This window comes from Lipotes vexillifer, unplaced genomic scaffold (genome assembly GCF_000442215.2).
Source record: "Lipotes vexillifer unplaced genomic scaffold, Lipotes_vexillifer_v1.1 scaffold972, whole genome shotgun sequence".
NCBI classification, from domain to species: Eukaryota; Metazoa; Chordata; class Mammalia; order Artiodactyla; family Lipotidae; genus Lipotes; species Lipotes vexillifer.
In genome coordinates, this window is record NW_006769413.1 from 38,238 (window position 1) to 54,881 (window position 16,644).

At 53.0% G+C, this 16,644-nt stretch overlaps 1 protein-coding gene across 1 annotated transcript in view; it reads right to left on the reverse strand.

Annotated features, from left to right (window-relative positions):
- The window catches only part of CORO2B (coronin 2B), a 74,275-nt gene that overhangs the window by 6,927 nt on the left and 50,704 nt on the right, over positions 1 to 16,644 (reverse strand). The window contains exons 4-8 of the mRNA XM_007445598.1: positions 6,090 to 6,239; positions 5,245 to 5,409; positions 3,226 to 3,342; positions 2,990 to 3,094; positions 2,387 to 2,483 (exon numbers count right to left, since the gene is read on the reverse strand). Coding sequence (XP_007445660.1) covers positions 2,387 to 2,483; positions 2,990 to 3,094; positions 3,226 to 3,342; positions 5,245 to 5,409; positions 6,090 to 6,239 — 634 coding nt within the window. The remainder of the gene's footprint in view (positions 1 to 2,386; positions 2,484 to 2,989; positions 3,095 to 3,225; positions 3,343 to 5,244; positions 5,410 to 6,089; positions 6,240 to 16,644) is intronic.

Sequence of the window (16,644 nt, forward strand, 5' to 3'; positions counted from 1 at the left end):
CACGGGCCCAGCTGCTCCGCGGCATGTGGGATCCTCCCGGACCGGGGCACGAACCCATGTCCCCTGCATCGGCAGGCGGACTCTCAACCACTGCGCCACGCCACCAGGGCTGACCTAACTTTCTAAACATCTCCTGGATCCATCCTCATCTCCTCATCCCCATGCCATCCCCCTAGTTACCATTCTCTCTTGCCTAGAAGTCCACAGCGGCCTCCTAACTGGTCTCTCTGCCTCCCTCCTGCCCTTTCAAGATCCAGTCTCCCTACAGAAGCCAGAGCAATCTTAAACCAACCTTTCAGATCACATCACACTGTCCCACTCCCACCTACCCATCCACCCAAGAAAAAGAAAATTCTACGAGTTCCCGGTGAAACCCCAACTCCTTCCTCTGGGTGATGGTTAATGTCGGTGGGCCCAGTAAAGTAGATGGCCCTCCCCAATGTGGGTGGGCATCTTCCAACCCATCGCAGGACTGAACAGAACAAAGGCCAGAGGAAGGAGAAATTTGCCCTTTTTTTCTCTGCCTCGCTGCTTGAGCTGGGACATCTCATCTCATCCCCCGCCCTTGGACTGGGATTCACACCATCGGGCTCCCTGGGGTCTCAGGCCTTCAGACTTGAGCTGGATTATACCACTGGCTTTCCTGGGCCTCCAACTTGCAGAGGGAAGATTGTGAGACTTCTCAGCCTCCATAATCACGTGAACCAAACCCTTGCAATTCCCCTTTTATAAATATACTTGGTTGTTTCTCTGGAGAACTCTAATATACCCTGCCTAATGCATCCCATGGGATCTGGCCCCTGCACATCTCTCCAGCTTAATCCCCTAACACTTACCCATCTTCCACATGTTTATGCTTAGCCACACTCACCTCCCTTCTGCTCCTAGAACATGCCAGGCTCTTTCTGGCCTCAGGGCCTTTGCACTAACTGTTCTTTCTGCTGGCACTACTCTTCCCCTTTCCTGCCTTTCGGATCTCAGTTTAAAATGTCACCTCCACAGCAAGACCTCCCCCGACCACCGGGTCTAAAACAGCCCCCGTCACTCTCTGTTCTATTACCCCATCTGATTCTCTTCTTAGAACTTACTACCATCCAATATTTTCCTTACTTATTTGTTTACTGTCTGTCTGTCCCTCAGTGGGATGTGGGTGAGGCTGTGTTCTGTTTTATTTATCACTTTACCCCTGGACTAGTCCAGGGTCTGGCACAGTCCAGGGTCTGGCACACAGCTGGTACCCAGTACATGTCTGTTGAATGACTACAGGAAGGAACAGGAGCCAAGTACTCTGCCAGGTGTTTTGTATACATGATCTCTAAGCTTTACAACAGCTCTTCAAGGTAGGTTTAATTATCCCCATTTTACAGACGAGGAAACTGGGACACAGAGGGGTTAGGGACACAGTCCCTAACCAGAATATAAACCTAGCTTGGACTCCAAAGTCCAGGCTGATTTTTATACTATTTGATGATGGGGTGACAGTGAGGGAGGTGGGGATGACAGAGCCCTGGGGAAGGGTGAAGTCAGTGGAATGGTCATTCGGACCTCAGGCATATCTCTGGGCCTCCATTTTGCTGTTGGTCCCTGAGAGGGGTCCTTGGGCCCCTCCAGCCCTGATGTCTCTGAAGCTGGCCCTCAGGCCGTGTCCATAATCCCAGATCCTCAGAGGGACAAAGCCAGACTCAAATTCTAAGGAGAGGAGGGAACAGATCCCTGAAGAGATTTCTTCCCCTGGGTGATTTGGACCCCAAATGGGAGACTGCTGAATCGGATGCACTGCCAGTGTGAGTCACTGGGCATGAAGATTTCACTGTAAGGCTTTAGTGGTGGGAGAGTGTAGGGCGTGAAGGACGGACTCACTACACTCGTCAATCCTGGAGCCCTCTATGGGATTTGCCTGAGAACCTGGGGATGCAGTGAGGGGGACACCCTGGAATTCCTCCTGTCTTCTCAGGCAAGGACAGAGCTGCTTTGGGGGACTGAGGGTCCTGACTTCCCAGAGGCTTCAGGAAGGGACATGCTCCTGGACCCCGTTCTGACCTTTAGTTACTGAACCTCCTCCCACCATGTCAGAACAACAATGGGCTTTGGCCTCCCCATCTGCAAATGGGAATGAAGGTACCACGCACACCCCTGCAGGCTGCTGACGGCCAGAGATGGCGGAGCACACCAAGCACCATGGGCTGGCGGAGCCGGCCTGCAGGCTGGCTGACGAAGGGCAGGCTGACCTTCTCAGGGCGGCACCCAGAGGTTCCATTCTGACCTGCCCATGAGCCGTGGCCTTCTGAGCCTGACTTTTCATTCTGGGGGCAGGGTGGCCCAAAAGCCAAATTCCAGTGTCTCCTTCTACAGCCTAACAACCGCAAGAGCCCCCGAACCCCCTTACCGAGGCCTTTCTGCGGGGCTGGGGAGCGGAACTCCATGAGGTAACTCAGGTAGGGCTTCTCGGTGCTGATCTCGTAGTATCTGATGTTTCCATCTCCCTAGGGGCCGGATGTGGGGAGGGAGGTGAGGAAGGAAGAGAGGTCCTGGTCCAGCGGGCTGCTGAAAAGAGCCTCTGCCATGCCTCCGAGGTGGTCAAAAGACCAGGGAGGCCTGACCTCTAGGTCCCCAGTAGGGGACTTGCTGGGGGCGGTGGGGTGGAGGTCGGGTGCTGTGCCCGTGCGTGCACGGTCACGGGCCTACAGACAGACTTTCTAACAAGATCTCCTGGCAGGTGCCTCCAATCCCATCATTAGGGATGATTCACGGCAGGCTCTGATCCTTATTCCCAAGTAAAACCCCACTCCAATCCACCCCTAAAGGAATTCTCAGTCAGTGACACCTCAACAGAATGAGTGTCCGACTTGAGGGTAGGTTTTGACCCATGTTGGGTCAGGGGAAGGGCAGAGAGGCTAGGCTCTTCTTGGGAGGTAGGGCAGGAGTGGGGGCCCAATGGGGGCAGGGGTCTCCCACAGCCTGTCCCTGTCCCTCCCCCATCTTCTCCTACCTTTCCAGCCAGGTAGAGCATGTGTGTGTCAGCGTCGTAGAAGGGGAACAGGAGGCCGGAGAGCCCATCGATTTCCTCCTCGATCAGGGGCATGGACAGGTCCTCCTGTGGGCCGGGGGCCAGTATCAGCCCGTATCCAGGCAGGATGGCACCTCGCCTTCCCCAATCCCAGCAAAGCCCCTGGAGTAACAACGCTTTGATGTTGCCCCACCCGCTCCGGCCTCCCTGCGGCTGACCTGGTCCCAGAGGGCGATCTGTCTCGTGTTCCACCTGGAGACCCCCGTCGTGAGAAGCCGTTTCATATTTCCCAGGAAGACCACCCGGTTCACTCTGTGGTTTTTGCAGTTCGCCTCCTGGCAGGGACAGAGAGCTGGTGAGCCAGGCCCCAGACAATAGGGTGCTGGACTGGGCTGCCTGGTGGCCCCCAAACACACGTCCATGTCTTAATCCCCGGAACCTCTGGGTCATCCACGGGGGCCCTAAATGCCATCACAAGTGTCCTTATTTAGAAGAGAGAGGTAAAGGGAGATTCCACAGACGCAGAAAGGAGAAGGCAGTGTGACCACGGAGGCACAGATTGGAGAGGTGAGGCCACAAGCCAAGGAAGCCACCAGAAGCCGGAAGAGACCAGGAAGGCTTCTCTCCTAGAGCCGCCGGAGGGAGCCAGACTTCCGGCCTCCAGAACTGCGAGATGATCAATTTCTGTTGTTGCAAGGCACATTGCTTGTGGTAGTTTGTCACAGCAGCCACAGGAAATGACTACAGGTGCTGTGGGGCAATGGAGGCTGGGGACCAAGAAACCAGGCCTCGCTGCCAGGTCCCAGAGCAGATGGGGGATGGGGAAGGAGGGAACTAACTGGACCAAGTCCCAGGCAGGGCCTGAGCTGGGCTGGGTGCCAGGTGCTCTCACCAAGGCATCTCTGAACTGTCACAACAATACCTACTGCAAGGACTCTCTGAGGATGGAGAGCTCGAGGCTCAGGAGGCCAGGGACTCATGCTGGTTCACTGCGGGGCGACTCACTTCACCGGGGGCTCCTTCTAACTGGGCCATCCTCTGCCTTCTCTCCTGCCTCTGGACTCATGACACCTCCTTTCCCTCCTAACACATGGCGGCCCTTGGCCAGGATGAGTCAGCGTGAGGCAGGAACCAGAGGCTGGTGGAACCAGAGGCAGTGCAGAGACCCAGGCTGGCGTCACTCGCTCTGGACTTTAGTTCCAAGTTCTGCCGAAAAAGTGTAACCCTGGAGGAGTCCCTCACCCTCTCCGGGCATGTGTCCACATCTGTGAGAAGGAGGTTGGGGTCTCTGCTCTCTTACATCTTTTCTGCTTGGCATGGGCTCTGGGGTCCAGCTGTCCGGGTTTGAATTCTAGCTCTTCCTGTAACTGTGAGAATCAGGTCAGCCCCTCTCCAAGGGGCAGCGTTTCCATGTGGGAAATGGGAAGAGCAACAGTACCCACCTCAGAGGATTAAATGAAGGGACGATGGGGAGACCCTGGCACAGCGCCTGCCACACAATGAGCTCTGAGTAAATGGTGGCTAACACTAACGACGCTAATGACTACGGTGATTATTGTTTGTAGTAGCAGATGACATTCTGGTCCTGCAATATTGGCTTTTTCCAAGATAAACACAACCAGGTCACGCACCAATCGTTCTTGTGTTTGGAGGTAAACCTCAGATTTCATCCAAATTTTCCATCCCATCTAGCTCCATGACTGGCACGCAGTAGGTGCTCAAGAAATGTAAATTTCTTACCCCCAAATGACATCTAATCCCTTCCTCAGAGTTAAGACCCAGAGTAAAAGACCAAAACTGGAGCTAAGTTCACCATCCACCTCCCCTCTCGGAGCTGTCCCTGGGACTGACACCCCAAGCCGCTTTCTCCAGGCTCGTCCCATGCAGGTGGCCGGGCAGTGAGTCCAAAGTCCCCTCCTCCTGTGCCTACAATGGTCAACACCCAGGGATTCATGTGCTGAAGGGGGTTACCAGTTTGGCCCCCAGAGCAGGCAGAATCCCATCTGGGGAAAGGGGTGGAGTCTGTGGGAAGGCTACTGAGGTCCCTCCGCTTCCAGAACAAGGCAGGGCTCCCATGAGCGGAGAAGGGCCCAGAACAGATGGAGTGGTGCCCAGAGGTGCAGGCCAGGTGCTCGGGAGAGGGGAGCTGGCACAGCCTTTCCCTCCAGGGCTGGCTGAAAGCAGAGCCCTGGGTCCCAGTACCTCTCCTTCCCCTCGAGAAAGACGCGGGGCTTCACCTGCAGAACGCGGCCGGAGCGGGGCTCGATCACACGCAGTTTCTTGTCCTTGCACGTGGTGGTAAGCAGGCTGCCGTCGGTGTTGAGGGACATGCAGAGGATCACGTCCGAGTGGCAGTCTATCATCTTCACCGGTTCGCCCACGTCCAGGTTCCAGATGAGGACCTGGGAGGGCGGATACACAGGAGGCGGGCTCAGCCCTGCTGCTGCTGGCACGGGGTGGCTGTCCCCAGTCTGCACCCGATGGCCCTGGGAGAGACGCTCCATGCGGGGTTGGATGTGCTGGGATGCGGGATGGTGTCGGTGGGTTCTATATCAAAGGCTGATGCGTCCCTGTCACACAAATCCACAACTACCCTTGGGCAGATCCCAGCCCCAGCCTGGGCTCAGTTTCTGCTTCTAGCAAGAAGGGTGAGTGTTCCTGGCCAGGTTCCACTGGCTGGCACACCTCTTTTGAGGGCATGCCTGGGGGCAGGGGCTGGGGCTCCATTCTCCCCACCAGCAGCTTTGGATGCTTCTTTTTCCTACTAGGAGGGAAGCAGCCACTTCTTGGTTAAGAAGTGGCCAGGCAGAGAGTGTGGGCACGGAGTGGGCATTCTTCTCCAATGTATCAGTGCCAGAGACAGCAGTAAAGATGCCTCCAGCCTCTGTGAACCCCAGGAATGACGGGCGCACGGAAGATGCTCAGCTGTGTTGTTGAATGAGCGAATGAATGGATGTGACAATACTGGTTAACAGGCTCGGGAAAGTAACAATGCTCCCTACAGGCCCCCCAAAGTGCCTTTCTCTCTCCCTCCACTTCCCCGCCGAGCCGGCTCTGGCCACAGTGCCCACCGGCTGCCCACCTTGTAGTCATAGCCAGCACTGAACAGGATGTTGTTGGTGGTAGGGTGCCACTCGACCAGCCCCACGCGCCGGCTGTGCCCATGCAGCTCCAGAAGAGCCTCCGTCATGTTCCGCTTCAGCCCGCCCTCGGGGATCTCCCAGATCCGCACCTGCAGAGGGGAAGGAGGGCCTCAGCTGGATGGGCAGGGCCAGGAGAAGCCCCTGCTGCCCGCTTCCTCAGACACCAGGCTTTCGGAGATCTGCCTAGTAAGGTATCTCCTGGCCAGGGTGATGGGCAGAGCCCGACTGAGGCCTGGGCGGGGAGGTTGCAGGGTGTGGCTAGAGAGAAAAGAGACCATCTCCTCTGTGCCTTTGGGAGAGTTTTCTCCAAGAAGTCTCTGCAGACCTTGGCGACTGTTCTTACTGGCATATCGTGATTGTTATTGTCTAGCCAGGCCCAGAGGATCACACATGGAGCAGCTTTTAGCAAGTGCTGTATTCAAAGCCTATCTCTGCTTCCCTTCCACACCCTTGTAATAGCGCCTTCAGCCCCAGCGCCTCTGTTTGTACCACATGGCCTGTCCCTCACTCTGTTCCCCACCCGGGATGGACACCTGAGCAGAGGGAAACCCATCTGGGAGACTGGGAGGCCCAGAGTCTCTCCTGAAAGATGATGAACCGAGGGGCAGAGACCGATGAGATGCTGGAGCCTGAGCCGAAAGGATGCAGAGCCTGGATGCAGCTATTACCAGTCTTATGGATGCTGATAAAGAAGCAAAGAAGAGAGAGGAGGGTGCAACTCGTGGAGAGAAGCAGAGAGAAGCAATCATGCGGCCCTGGAGAGAGAGAAGCTGAGCAATTTCTCTGCGATCTTTGAATAACCCCCTGATTATTTACGTCAACGCTGGTAGGCTTCTGTTTCTCAAGCCAAGCATACCCTGCAAGTTTCAACTGTTTCATCTATAAATGGAGCGGGGCGGGGGGGGACTTTGCCTTGCCTGGCCTACTGGCAGAATAAAATAAGATAGTGGTTGTAAGAGTTTGTAAACTATAAAGTGCTCTAAAGACCTATGCAATTATAGTTCTTGTTATAATTGTTATCATCATCATTAATGCTACTTATTATGATCTAACTGGGTGGGGAAGAAAAAGCACATGTGACTATAGCTTAGGACACCTTTAACACAAACGTTTTGAAAATCTGAACTCCACCCTTGCCAGTAAGGAGAAAAACAGGGAAGACAGCTTTGAGACACCATTTATAATCTTCTAAAATAGCCAACTGAAAGAAAGAAAAAAAAACAGTACTGACAAGATTATACGGGAACTTATAGATTCAGTTGGTGTTGGTAGTATTACAAATCAGTAACTCTGTTTTGGAAGCAATTCGGCAATCCTTAGTAGGAACAATAGAGACATTTGTATTATATTCCTTGATCTAGCAATTTCACTCTTAAAATTCAAAATAAGCCCAAATCTCCATGCATGAAGATGTTCATTGCAATACAGAAAATTCAGAAATACTCCAAGTGACCAACATTAGGGAAACAATTTAATATGTCACAGCAATATGGAATATTAGCCATTTGACGATAATTCTGAAGGCTGTGAATAAAGAGGAAAAACATGTTAAAGGAAGCCAAAGGCAGTCCCGAAGACAGGGGAGCAAGGCTGGGAACCGGGGGTACCTCTAAGGGAATTCCCTTGTGGGTTTCCCGTCTTGGTGCTTTACCCTCAGACTGTAGAAATGAGTATTTCCCACATGTTATGTTCCCCCGAAGACCCAGCTCGGCACATGTAGACCATGGGAGGCTCCAGGTCCAGTCAAGGATTAGGGGTCACCCTTAGGAGTACCATTCTCAGTTTCAAAAACATACTTGAGAAAAAGTTTATAATTAGGGGACAGTTTGAGGTTTTCCTGTCCTCATTGAATCATCTCCTGTGGTTGCTCCAGCTCTCCAGGAAAGCCCAACACTCACATAAGCCTGCATGGTGGCAGGAGCCTGGGGGAGGGAGGTGATGGAAAGGGGGCCCAGCATGCCCTACGGTATTTCCCCGACAGCCCTGTTCAAGGGTCTTCTGAGATAAGGTCTCGTCTGGAAATGGCAGGGAGGGTGGAGTGGGGACCAAGGTAGATGACTCAGTAGTCACCAAGAAGACACTCATTCTTCTTGTCCCCAAATGTTCCAGAGGAAGGTGACCCTTGAAGAGCGGAGACTAATGCTTGTGTTACACACACACACACACACACACACACATACACATCATACATACAATACCTCCCCCATCCTCCACATTTCTGTCTTTTTTACTCAAAGGTGTGCTATGATATATGTGCTTCTGCAACTTGCTTTTCTCATGTAACAAGTGCTAGTGGGCATTTTGCCACACCACTACACATGGCTCTACCTTATTTTTTTAAGTGGCCAGAGGGGACAGCTGTTATGTGGCCATGCTGTGATGGATTTAATCAACTTCTGTTAATGGACACCTGGGCTCTGCCCATTTTTTTCATTGTTACAATTCATTCTATGATGATCAGGCCTGTCATACAAGTTTGTGCATGGCTGTGAGTATTCCTGTAGGACACATGCCTAGAAGTGTTTCACTTTTTTAGTTACTGTAAAATTGTCCTCAAAAGCTGTCCCAGGGACTTCCCTGGTGGCGCAGTGGTTAAGAATCCCCTTGCCAATGCAGGGGACACGGGTTTGAGCCCTGGTCCGGGAAGATCCCACGCGCCGCGGAGCAACTAAGCCCGTGCGCACAACTACTGAGCCCATGCAGCTAGAGCGCCTAGAGCCTGTGCTCTGCAACAAGAGAAGCCACCGCGCAATGAGAAGCCCGCGCACTGAAACGAATAGCCCCTGCTCACTGCAACTAGAGAAAGCCTGCACCCAGCAACGAAGACCCAACGCAGCCAAAAATAAAAAATTAAATTTAATTAAAAAGAAAAAACTTAAAAAAAAAGCTGTCCCAGTTTTTACCAGCAGAGTCTGAGAGTGTTTTTTTACCCATGTCTCTAAAACTATACCTTCGAAAACAGGTTTCTGCCCATCAGATCAAAAATGCCATCACCCTGTTGTTTGGATTTGCATGTCTTTGATTCTTAGAAATACCAGGCATCTTTTTCCGTGTTGATAGGCTACCCTTGTTTACACTTGAGCAGGAAGCTTGAGATGCTTTCAGGGTCAAAGGGAGGAAACTTGAAGGAGCAGAAAGGCAGGCCAGCGTGGAGGCATTTGGGGGCAAAGGATCTTGTCTATGGCCAGACAAGTACATACACGCGCGAACCCATGTCGTTCAGTGTATAAGTGTTGATTAGGAAGGGGAGAAAATCTGGCCTTTGAGAAAATCTTTGAAACCAAAAGTTGAGTCTCATTCATTCCACTCACACCTCTTATGAGCCAGGCCGTGGGATAATGAGGCAATGGGAGGGGCGCTGAGCTTGCCCCATAGCCTGCTCCTGAGCGCACATGGCAGAGAAACTACAGGAGCACAGAGCTGGGGGCCCTGCATCCAGCCTTGGGGGTGACGGGGTGGGAGGGTCAGGAGGCACAGTGTTATTAGAAGAGGGGATGTGACCCACATTTGAAAAGACAGGCTGGGAATGTGGGGAAGGATGAGACAGAAAAATGACCCCGTGTGTGGGTTCAGGCACAGTGGGCAGAGAAACCGCAGGAGGGTCAGCCCGGCTGGTGTGGGGCAGGCTGGCGGGTGGCAGAGGAGGCCAGAGGCCATGTGTGTCATCCCTGGTTATCGACGTCCCAAGAAATCCTGCTCGGGCTGAGGCTCAGAAGGAAGCCTTTTTCCAGAACAGCCTAATTCCCGAGGAGCCAGCTAACGGAGGCATCCCTGGATGGCATCACGTGCAGGGTAAGGTAGAGACAAGGGGGAAGCTGTGAAGGGCGGGTCCACTCAGGCTCTAATCCCACTGACCAGCTGGATGACCTTGGACAAGCCAGTTAACCTCTCTGAGGTACAGGATCCTCAGGTACAGGATGATGAATTGAGAGGTATGTACCTTTTAGAGGTGTGCGGGTTGAGCTAAACTGAGCTTCAGGGTCCTTGTGAGTCTGAGGCTTTCTAGCCATAGGAGCTGATTTGTTGGCGTGACAGCTCTGCCTAGGAACCGAGGGGCTAAGCCAAGGGGATGGAGAGGGCAGGCACTGTCTGTGACCAGGCTCAGCCCCCGGACTGGCGCCAAGTCCAGAGGAATGAAGGGCTGCAGGGGGGAAGCCAAGAGCTGTTTTCACCAATAACTGCTAGAGTGGGGTCTCAAATGGAAAATGTCCCACAGAGAAGGAGAGAGGCGTCTTGCCTCATAACTCCATTTGATTCCAGCCACTTCTCTCCCTGGGCCCCAGTTTTCTCTTCTGCACACTGAGACAGTATTAATCTTCCAAACTTCTCTGCTTTTGACATCATTGAATGTTATCACCGGGGGGGAAGAGACTAGCTCCGTTTGATCCACCACTACAGCTAACAGTTGGCAGCACGCACGACAGGAGCTCAGAGGAGGAGCTGCAGTTCACAGTGGGCCTAAGTAGCTGGAAAAGGAATTCCAGTCCCTAAATATTCAAGGGATTTGCTGGGAACAAAGAGTGGATGGGTGTGGGAGGAGCGCTATAGATCTGTTCAGAGGTTGCTCTCAGAGAGGTTACTTCAATTCAACAGGAAACCAAATAGAGTTGGTTTCAACTCTATCCCCAAACAGGATTTCTGGAAGGAAGGGGAGGGGAGAAGTGGCAAAAGCGCTTTCTCCAGCAAGCCAGCTGGGCCTGGGACTGTCCCTTTCATAGGTCCCTGGGTCAGAGCCCTGTTTAGTTAAATTCAGTTCCAATCAATCCAACGAAATATGCCTTCCCCCTCCCTGGGTCACAGTGTTGGCCACCGGGGGCCAGTCCTTGGTCTCAAGTAGCTCACAGTCTTGTGGGGTTGACAGCAGACACGTGCAGACAAGGCTAAGCCAAGGCGGCTGAAAGGGACAGTTTATAAAGCTGCAAAACCAAGTGTCCCTGTGCATGGGTGAGGGAGCAGCTGGGCCAAGAAAGTGAGAGCTTTGTGGCCTTACAAGCTCCATTCGAATCCAGGCTCCGACCTTATCGGCTGTGAGACTTCAGCCAACTTATTAGCCTCTCTGAACGTCAGTCTTCCCAACTGTAAGAATAATTACACCTACGTTATAGTTGTTATGAAGACTAAATATATACCCTACGAAGCAGATTACTAAGCACTCTTAGTAATACTTAACAATGCTTGCTTAATATTAATTAAGGATTATATACAAGTTTTAGATGGGTCAGATTTTAGATGTGATTTCTATTTTTCATCTGTGCTTTGTGGCCCCCTGTGTAGTCAATGAATGTGGTATGAAGTCTGTCTCCATTTTTTGGAATGCAAATACATTTCCTCTTTAAAATTATTATGCGATTAGGAAGGTGTCTGGCTGGGTCTCTCTGCTTTCTGATACATTGAGGATTGTGGCTGCTAGTGACTTAGGGCCAGGGCCTAGTGAGGGCCTACTCACCCCCTCTGACAACACTGTTCTAAGGGAAAGAATGCTATGGTTAGGGGAAATGCTTGTTACACAGCTACAGCAAACAAACTACTTATTGTCTGTATCTGATGTATAGGAGCTAAGAGAAGGAGTTGGAGTTCACAGTGGTCCTAAGTAGCTGGGTAAAGATATGGATTCCAAGTCCTTAGTATTTACTTCAAAAACAACCCCGTTTGGAGTAGTGCGGGAAGGAACAGGCAAGTATAAGATATGGTTACTGCCCTCTGATGGCATCCAATTTAGCTGTCCTACATTACACAGCCATTGGCCCTAGGATTTCCATCCAACAAATCCACAGAAACACCGCCTGGGGCTGAGATCAGAGCAACTCTCATGTCTCTTCTGCAGCGAGAAGAAAGAAACGAAAGAAACCGTGAGGGTCTTGCCCAGAGGGTCTTGGAACTCCCACCTCCTCATTTCTTGCCAACTATTCTGTTTACTACTAGAAACTGAGTTTACCGTCACTCACCTAAACAAGAGGTAGAACCTCAAAGTCTACCTTAAATGTTGTTATCTTCTGTCCACTTAACTGTTTCCCAACATGGGAAACAAATCACCCCTAAGAGAGGGAGGTGAGAGAGGCCACCTGAGGGCCCAGAAGGAAGCACGATTGAGCATCTACTGCTGAGAGTCTTGAGAGGTAGCTGCCAGCAGATTAAATGAAATGGTAAATGTGAGGCTGGACACATGAAAGGATATGTGCTACCTATTATTATTACTATTATTATTAATGACTATTCTTACACAGGTAAGGAAATGAGGCACAGAGAGGTTAGGAAACTTGCCCAGGTTGCACAGCCAGGAAGTGGGGAGCTGGGATTCAAACTCAGGATTTGAATCAGGCTAACTGCCCTGCTTCTCTCTTTTGAACCCCTGCCCCTGCCCAATCCCTTCCTTCTTCCCTGGATGGACTCTGACAGCCTGGAGAGGGCATGGTCTGTCTTTCTGCTCATCTGTTCCAAAAAAGAGGTGCCATTCCCTGGCCTCAAGAATCTAAAAATTACCCCATTTGGGTCACAGACAACCTTCAAGGCCTCCCACTGACGGTCAACTCCTCCATACACGGGTGCGGTCTTTAAATTCACTGCCCTATCTCCAGGGTGAGGAACAGTGCCTGGAATATAATAGGCGTCTAAGACGTACTTGTTCAATGAACAAACCAATGGAAGAAGCTGAGAAGCCCAGAAACTTTCCGGCCATTAGCAGATTCAGCAATGAGTCACGTGTAAGGAAGCAGGCTAGCCCTTGCTCTGGCTGGTGGCGAGCTGGATAGATGGCAAATCGCCCCTTTAGCTCTGAATGGGAAGAGGCAGACCTGGTGGGGATTTTCTTTCCTACATTTTAAGGCTTAGCATTCAGCTTAGCCTTTTTTGGAAACCAGTGATTGGAAGGCCTATTTGGGGCCTCAAGAAGCAAAGAGTGAGATACAGTGGGAAGAGCACTGTGTCTCTCTCTTCCAACCCTCTGGCCAGCCCTCACCGGGGCAGGTTATCTAAACTCTTTGGTCCTCAATGGTTATGGAGTTCTTCGTAGCCAAGAAACACTATATCCATTTTGTTCTCATGATAAGCCCAATATGGTCCCCATTTTATAGCAGGACTGTTTCAAGATCACAAACAGGGGAAGTGGCAGGGCCAGGATTTGAACCTAGGCCTATGGCCTCCTGAGCCTGGCTGCCTAACGACTGAGCCACACCTGCACACTGGTAGTGTCTCTGCAGCTGCCAAGTGCATTGGTAAGGCCTCTCGGGGCTGCTGTCCTTCCATCTCTAAAAGGAGTGTGTTGCTCCCTTTCACCTCAGAGAGGTATTGGTTCTCAGGCTCGTGTGTGTGTGTGTGTGTGTGTGTGTGTGTGTGTGTATGTGTAGGAGCAGGGTGGTGGGTGGCTTCCGGCTGCTTCCAGCAGGGTTCACATCCTGCCCCAGCCCACCCCCAGGTTCTTCGGGGACGAGCATCACCTGGGGGGTGAGGGCAGCTGCTGGATGGAGAAGCAGAGGAATAGAAGGGAAAGGAAAGATGCTGAGCCTGGGAGAGGGGCCTGCCTCCCTCCTCCTCCTCCCTCTGGGATCACTCTCTCCTCTCCTTGAGATGTCAGAAACCTCTCTGTGGCTGCTGGAGAAGGGCTGGGAGCACGAGGCTTGGAAACCCATAGCGCCCTTCCCTACCGCCTGCCAGCCGCCCTCCCTAGCTGCGGCAGAAGCTATAAAAAGCACAGCCCTTCAACAATAGGTGACATCACCCAGCGGCGGAAAGAACTGGATTCTGCCAGATGCCAGGGAGAGTTACAGCCCCCATCTCTCCCTCAGGATGGGAGCCCCTTGGGAAAGGGCTTGGGTATGTTCCGTTGGCTCGCTGGAAGGATGGGGTTAGACTCCTGAGGACCGCCTCACGCTGTCAGGGGAGGGGAGGCTGATCCTGAGGGACATGGGGGATGGACATCACTGGAGATTCTTCAAGGGATGGGGATATGGAAAAGGAGCTGGGAGCGGGTGGAGGCTGGCTAGATCCCTTCAGTGTCCTCTGAATGTTGTGAGACAAGTAGAGGGTGGGGGAGGGGTGGCAGTGGGTGTGCAGGGCCTGCCGGGATACGTGGGCCTGGCGTGCTGTGAACGGTATCTCTTCGGTCTGATTCCCTCCCTAGGCCTGGTGTGTATCACAGTGCTTGGCGCATAGTAGGTGTGCTGACTGACCTCTTAACCTTGGTTGTGTGTGTCATGTCTGATGCGCAGTAAGTTGACCGTGTGGTCTGCAGAGGCTCGGGGGAGGCCTGCCCGTGGAGGGGGCTTTGGCAGAAGCGGGAAGGTCAGTCAGAGTGGTCCTGGCAGCGCTGACTGGCCTCCTCCCCCCACCTTGGGAGCCGCTGGTCCTCTGCCTTTACAGCCCCCCTCCCAGGACCTGGGTGAGGATGCCCGGCTCCATGTGCTCTCGGTGCTCCACAAGGGCTTTGCACAGAGAGCACGCTGAGATCGAAACACTGAGTGTTGGATGGATCTGAACTGTCAGCCCTTCCAGACTCTGAGCCTCAGTTTCCTCACTTAAAACTAGAGCTGTGGGTAGGTGCTCAGGGTGCTGGCTGGGAGTTAGGAGACCTGGGTTCCAGCCCTGTCTGGGATGTGACTCCCTGTGTGCCCTTGGGCAGGGGCTTCCCCTGGGCCCTCAGTGTGCCCTTCTCCAGGAGGGGCATGGTTCCAGCCTCAGGGTGTCAGGGGGTGCTGACTCCAATGCCAAGATCCTTGGCCCTGAGGCCGGGGAGGGGAGGACACCTGAGGGGCAAAGCGAGGGTTTGTGAGCGGCTGCTTCTGGGCGGCTGGACTGGCAGCAAGAGCAAGAGCTTAGTTCCTCGCTGATCTGTGACGTCATCCCCTTCTCTCTGGATCAGTGGCTCCAGGCCATCCTCTCTCTCCCTGTGCCCCTAAGCCCAGTGTCCTTTCTCTTTACACCCTGACATGTACCCAAGCCATACCCTTCTCTTGGGTGCTCCCCTTCTCTCTGCCGAGCCATATTCCAGCATTTGCCCAGCGTGGCTGGGCTCTACTTCCTCCACAAAGCCCCTGTGACCACCCCCCAGCCCCTTCCCTGACCCCCCTGAGCGTGTAGTGCCTCCACACTGAATACACGGTGTCCTGGCTCATGTTCGGATGGCTTGAGAAGCACAAGTCTCACTTCAAAGTTCAGCTGCTCACCCTGGTGTCCCAAGCCTTCTCTCTCTGCTCCCAACCTCCCTTTGCAGCCGCCCCTCCTGCCCACTCCCCTCCCTGGTCACCACCCCAGCACCCCAGCCACACCAGATGACCCCATCTCCCAAGCACACCATATGAACTCTGCTGTGGTCTGAATGTTTGTCTTGCCCCCAAATTCATATGTTGAAATCCTAACCCCCAAAGCTGATGGTATTAGGAGGTGGGGCCTTTGGGGGTAGGCAATAGGTCATGAGGATGGGGCCCTCATGAATGGGATTGGGGACCTTATAAAAGAGACCCCACAGAGCTCCACCCCTTCCACTATATGAGGACACAATGAGAAGAGAGCCCTTACCTGACCATGGTGTACACTGATCTCAGACTTCCAGCCTCCAGAACCACGAGCAATACATTTCTGTTGTTTAAAAGCCACTCAGTCTGTGGTACTTTGTTATAGCAGCCCAAGTGGACTAAGACATACTCCCTCCAGGCCTTTGCCTATGTCCTTTTCCTGGGCCTCCTAGAACATTTTCTCTGCTGTCAAAGTCCTGCTTCTCCAGGGTCTATTCAGCCCTCTAACCCCCTCTACCCTGCCTGTACCTCGGCCAAAAGTAATTCCTCTCTCCTCCCTGTGCACATAGTGCTCTGTTTGACCTTCTGTGGATGCAACGACTTCACTCTGCATCCTGAGACCAGCAGGCATAGTGCTAGGCACAGACCTCGCATCCTCATAACAACTGCCTCAGGGACGTACCAGTATTATTGCTATAAAAAAAGGAGCAACCCTGAGGCTCAGAGAGGGTACATAACATGCCCTTGGTCACCCAGCTAGTAAATGGTGAAGCTGAGATTCAATTCCAGGTCCAGCAGAGTCCACAGTCAAGCTGTCATTGAAGCCAGCATCCTAGGCAGGCACACTGTGGTCCAATGTGTGTGAAGCTGAAGAGAGCCACTTGGCTCCTGCGGTCAGGGCCGGGCCCTATGCTTTTCTTGAGCACACAGCATGGGCGTCTGGTTTATTAGCTTGGGTCCTGGAGGACGTGGCGCCTGACTCAGGTGAAATAAGGTGCTGAGCTAGAACCCGGCAGGGCCATCAGGGCGAGTGACCCCTCCCACCCTCGCCCTGATTCAGGAAGTTCAGACCTGAGGTGGAGCCAGGACAGCCAGCAACTCTGAGAGCCCAGCCTAACCTGTCCCCCCACACCCAGATGGACACTGCCCTTCTCCTTCCCAGCTGGCTCCCCGGTGAAATACGAGACACCGGGAGGGGCCTGAGGCTTCCAACATGGACTCTGTGTATTCGTGTCATCACAAGACTTCATAGATCAGGAAGAGCGGG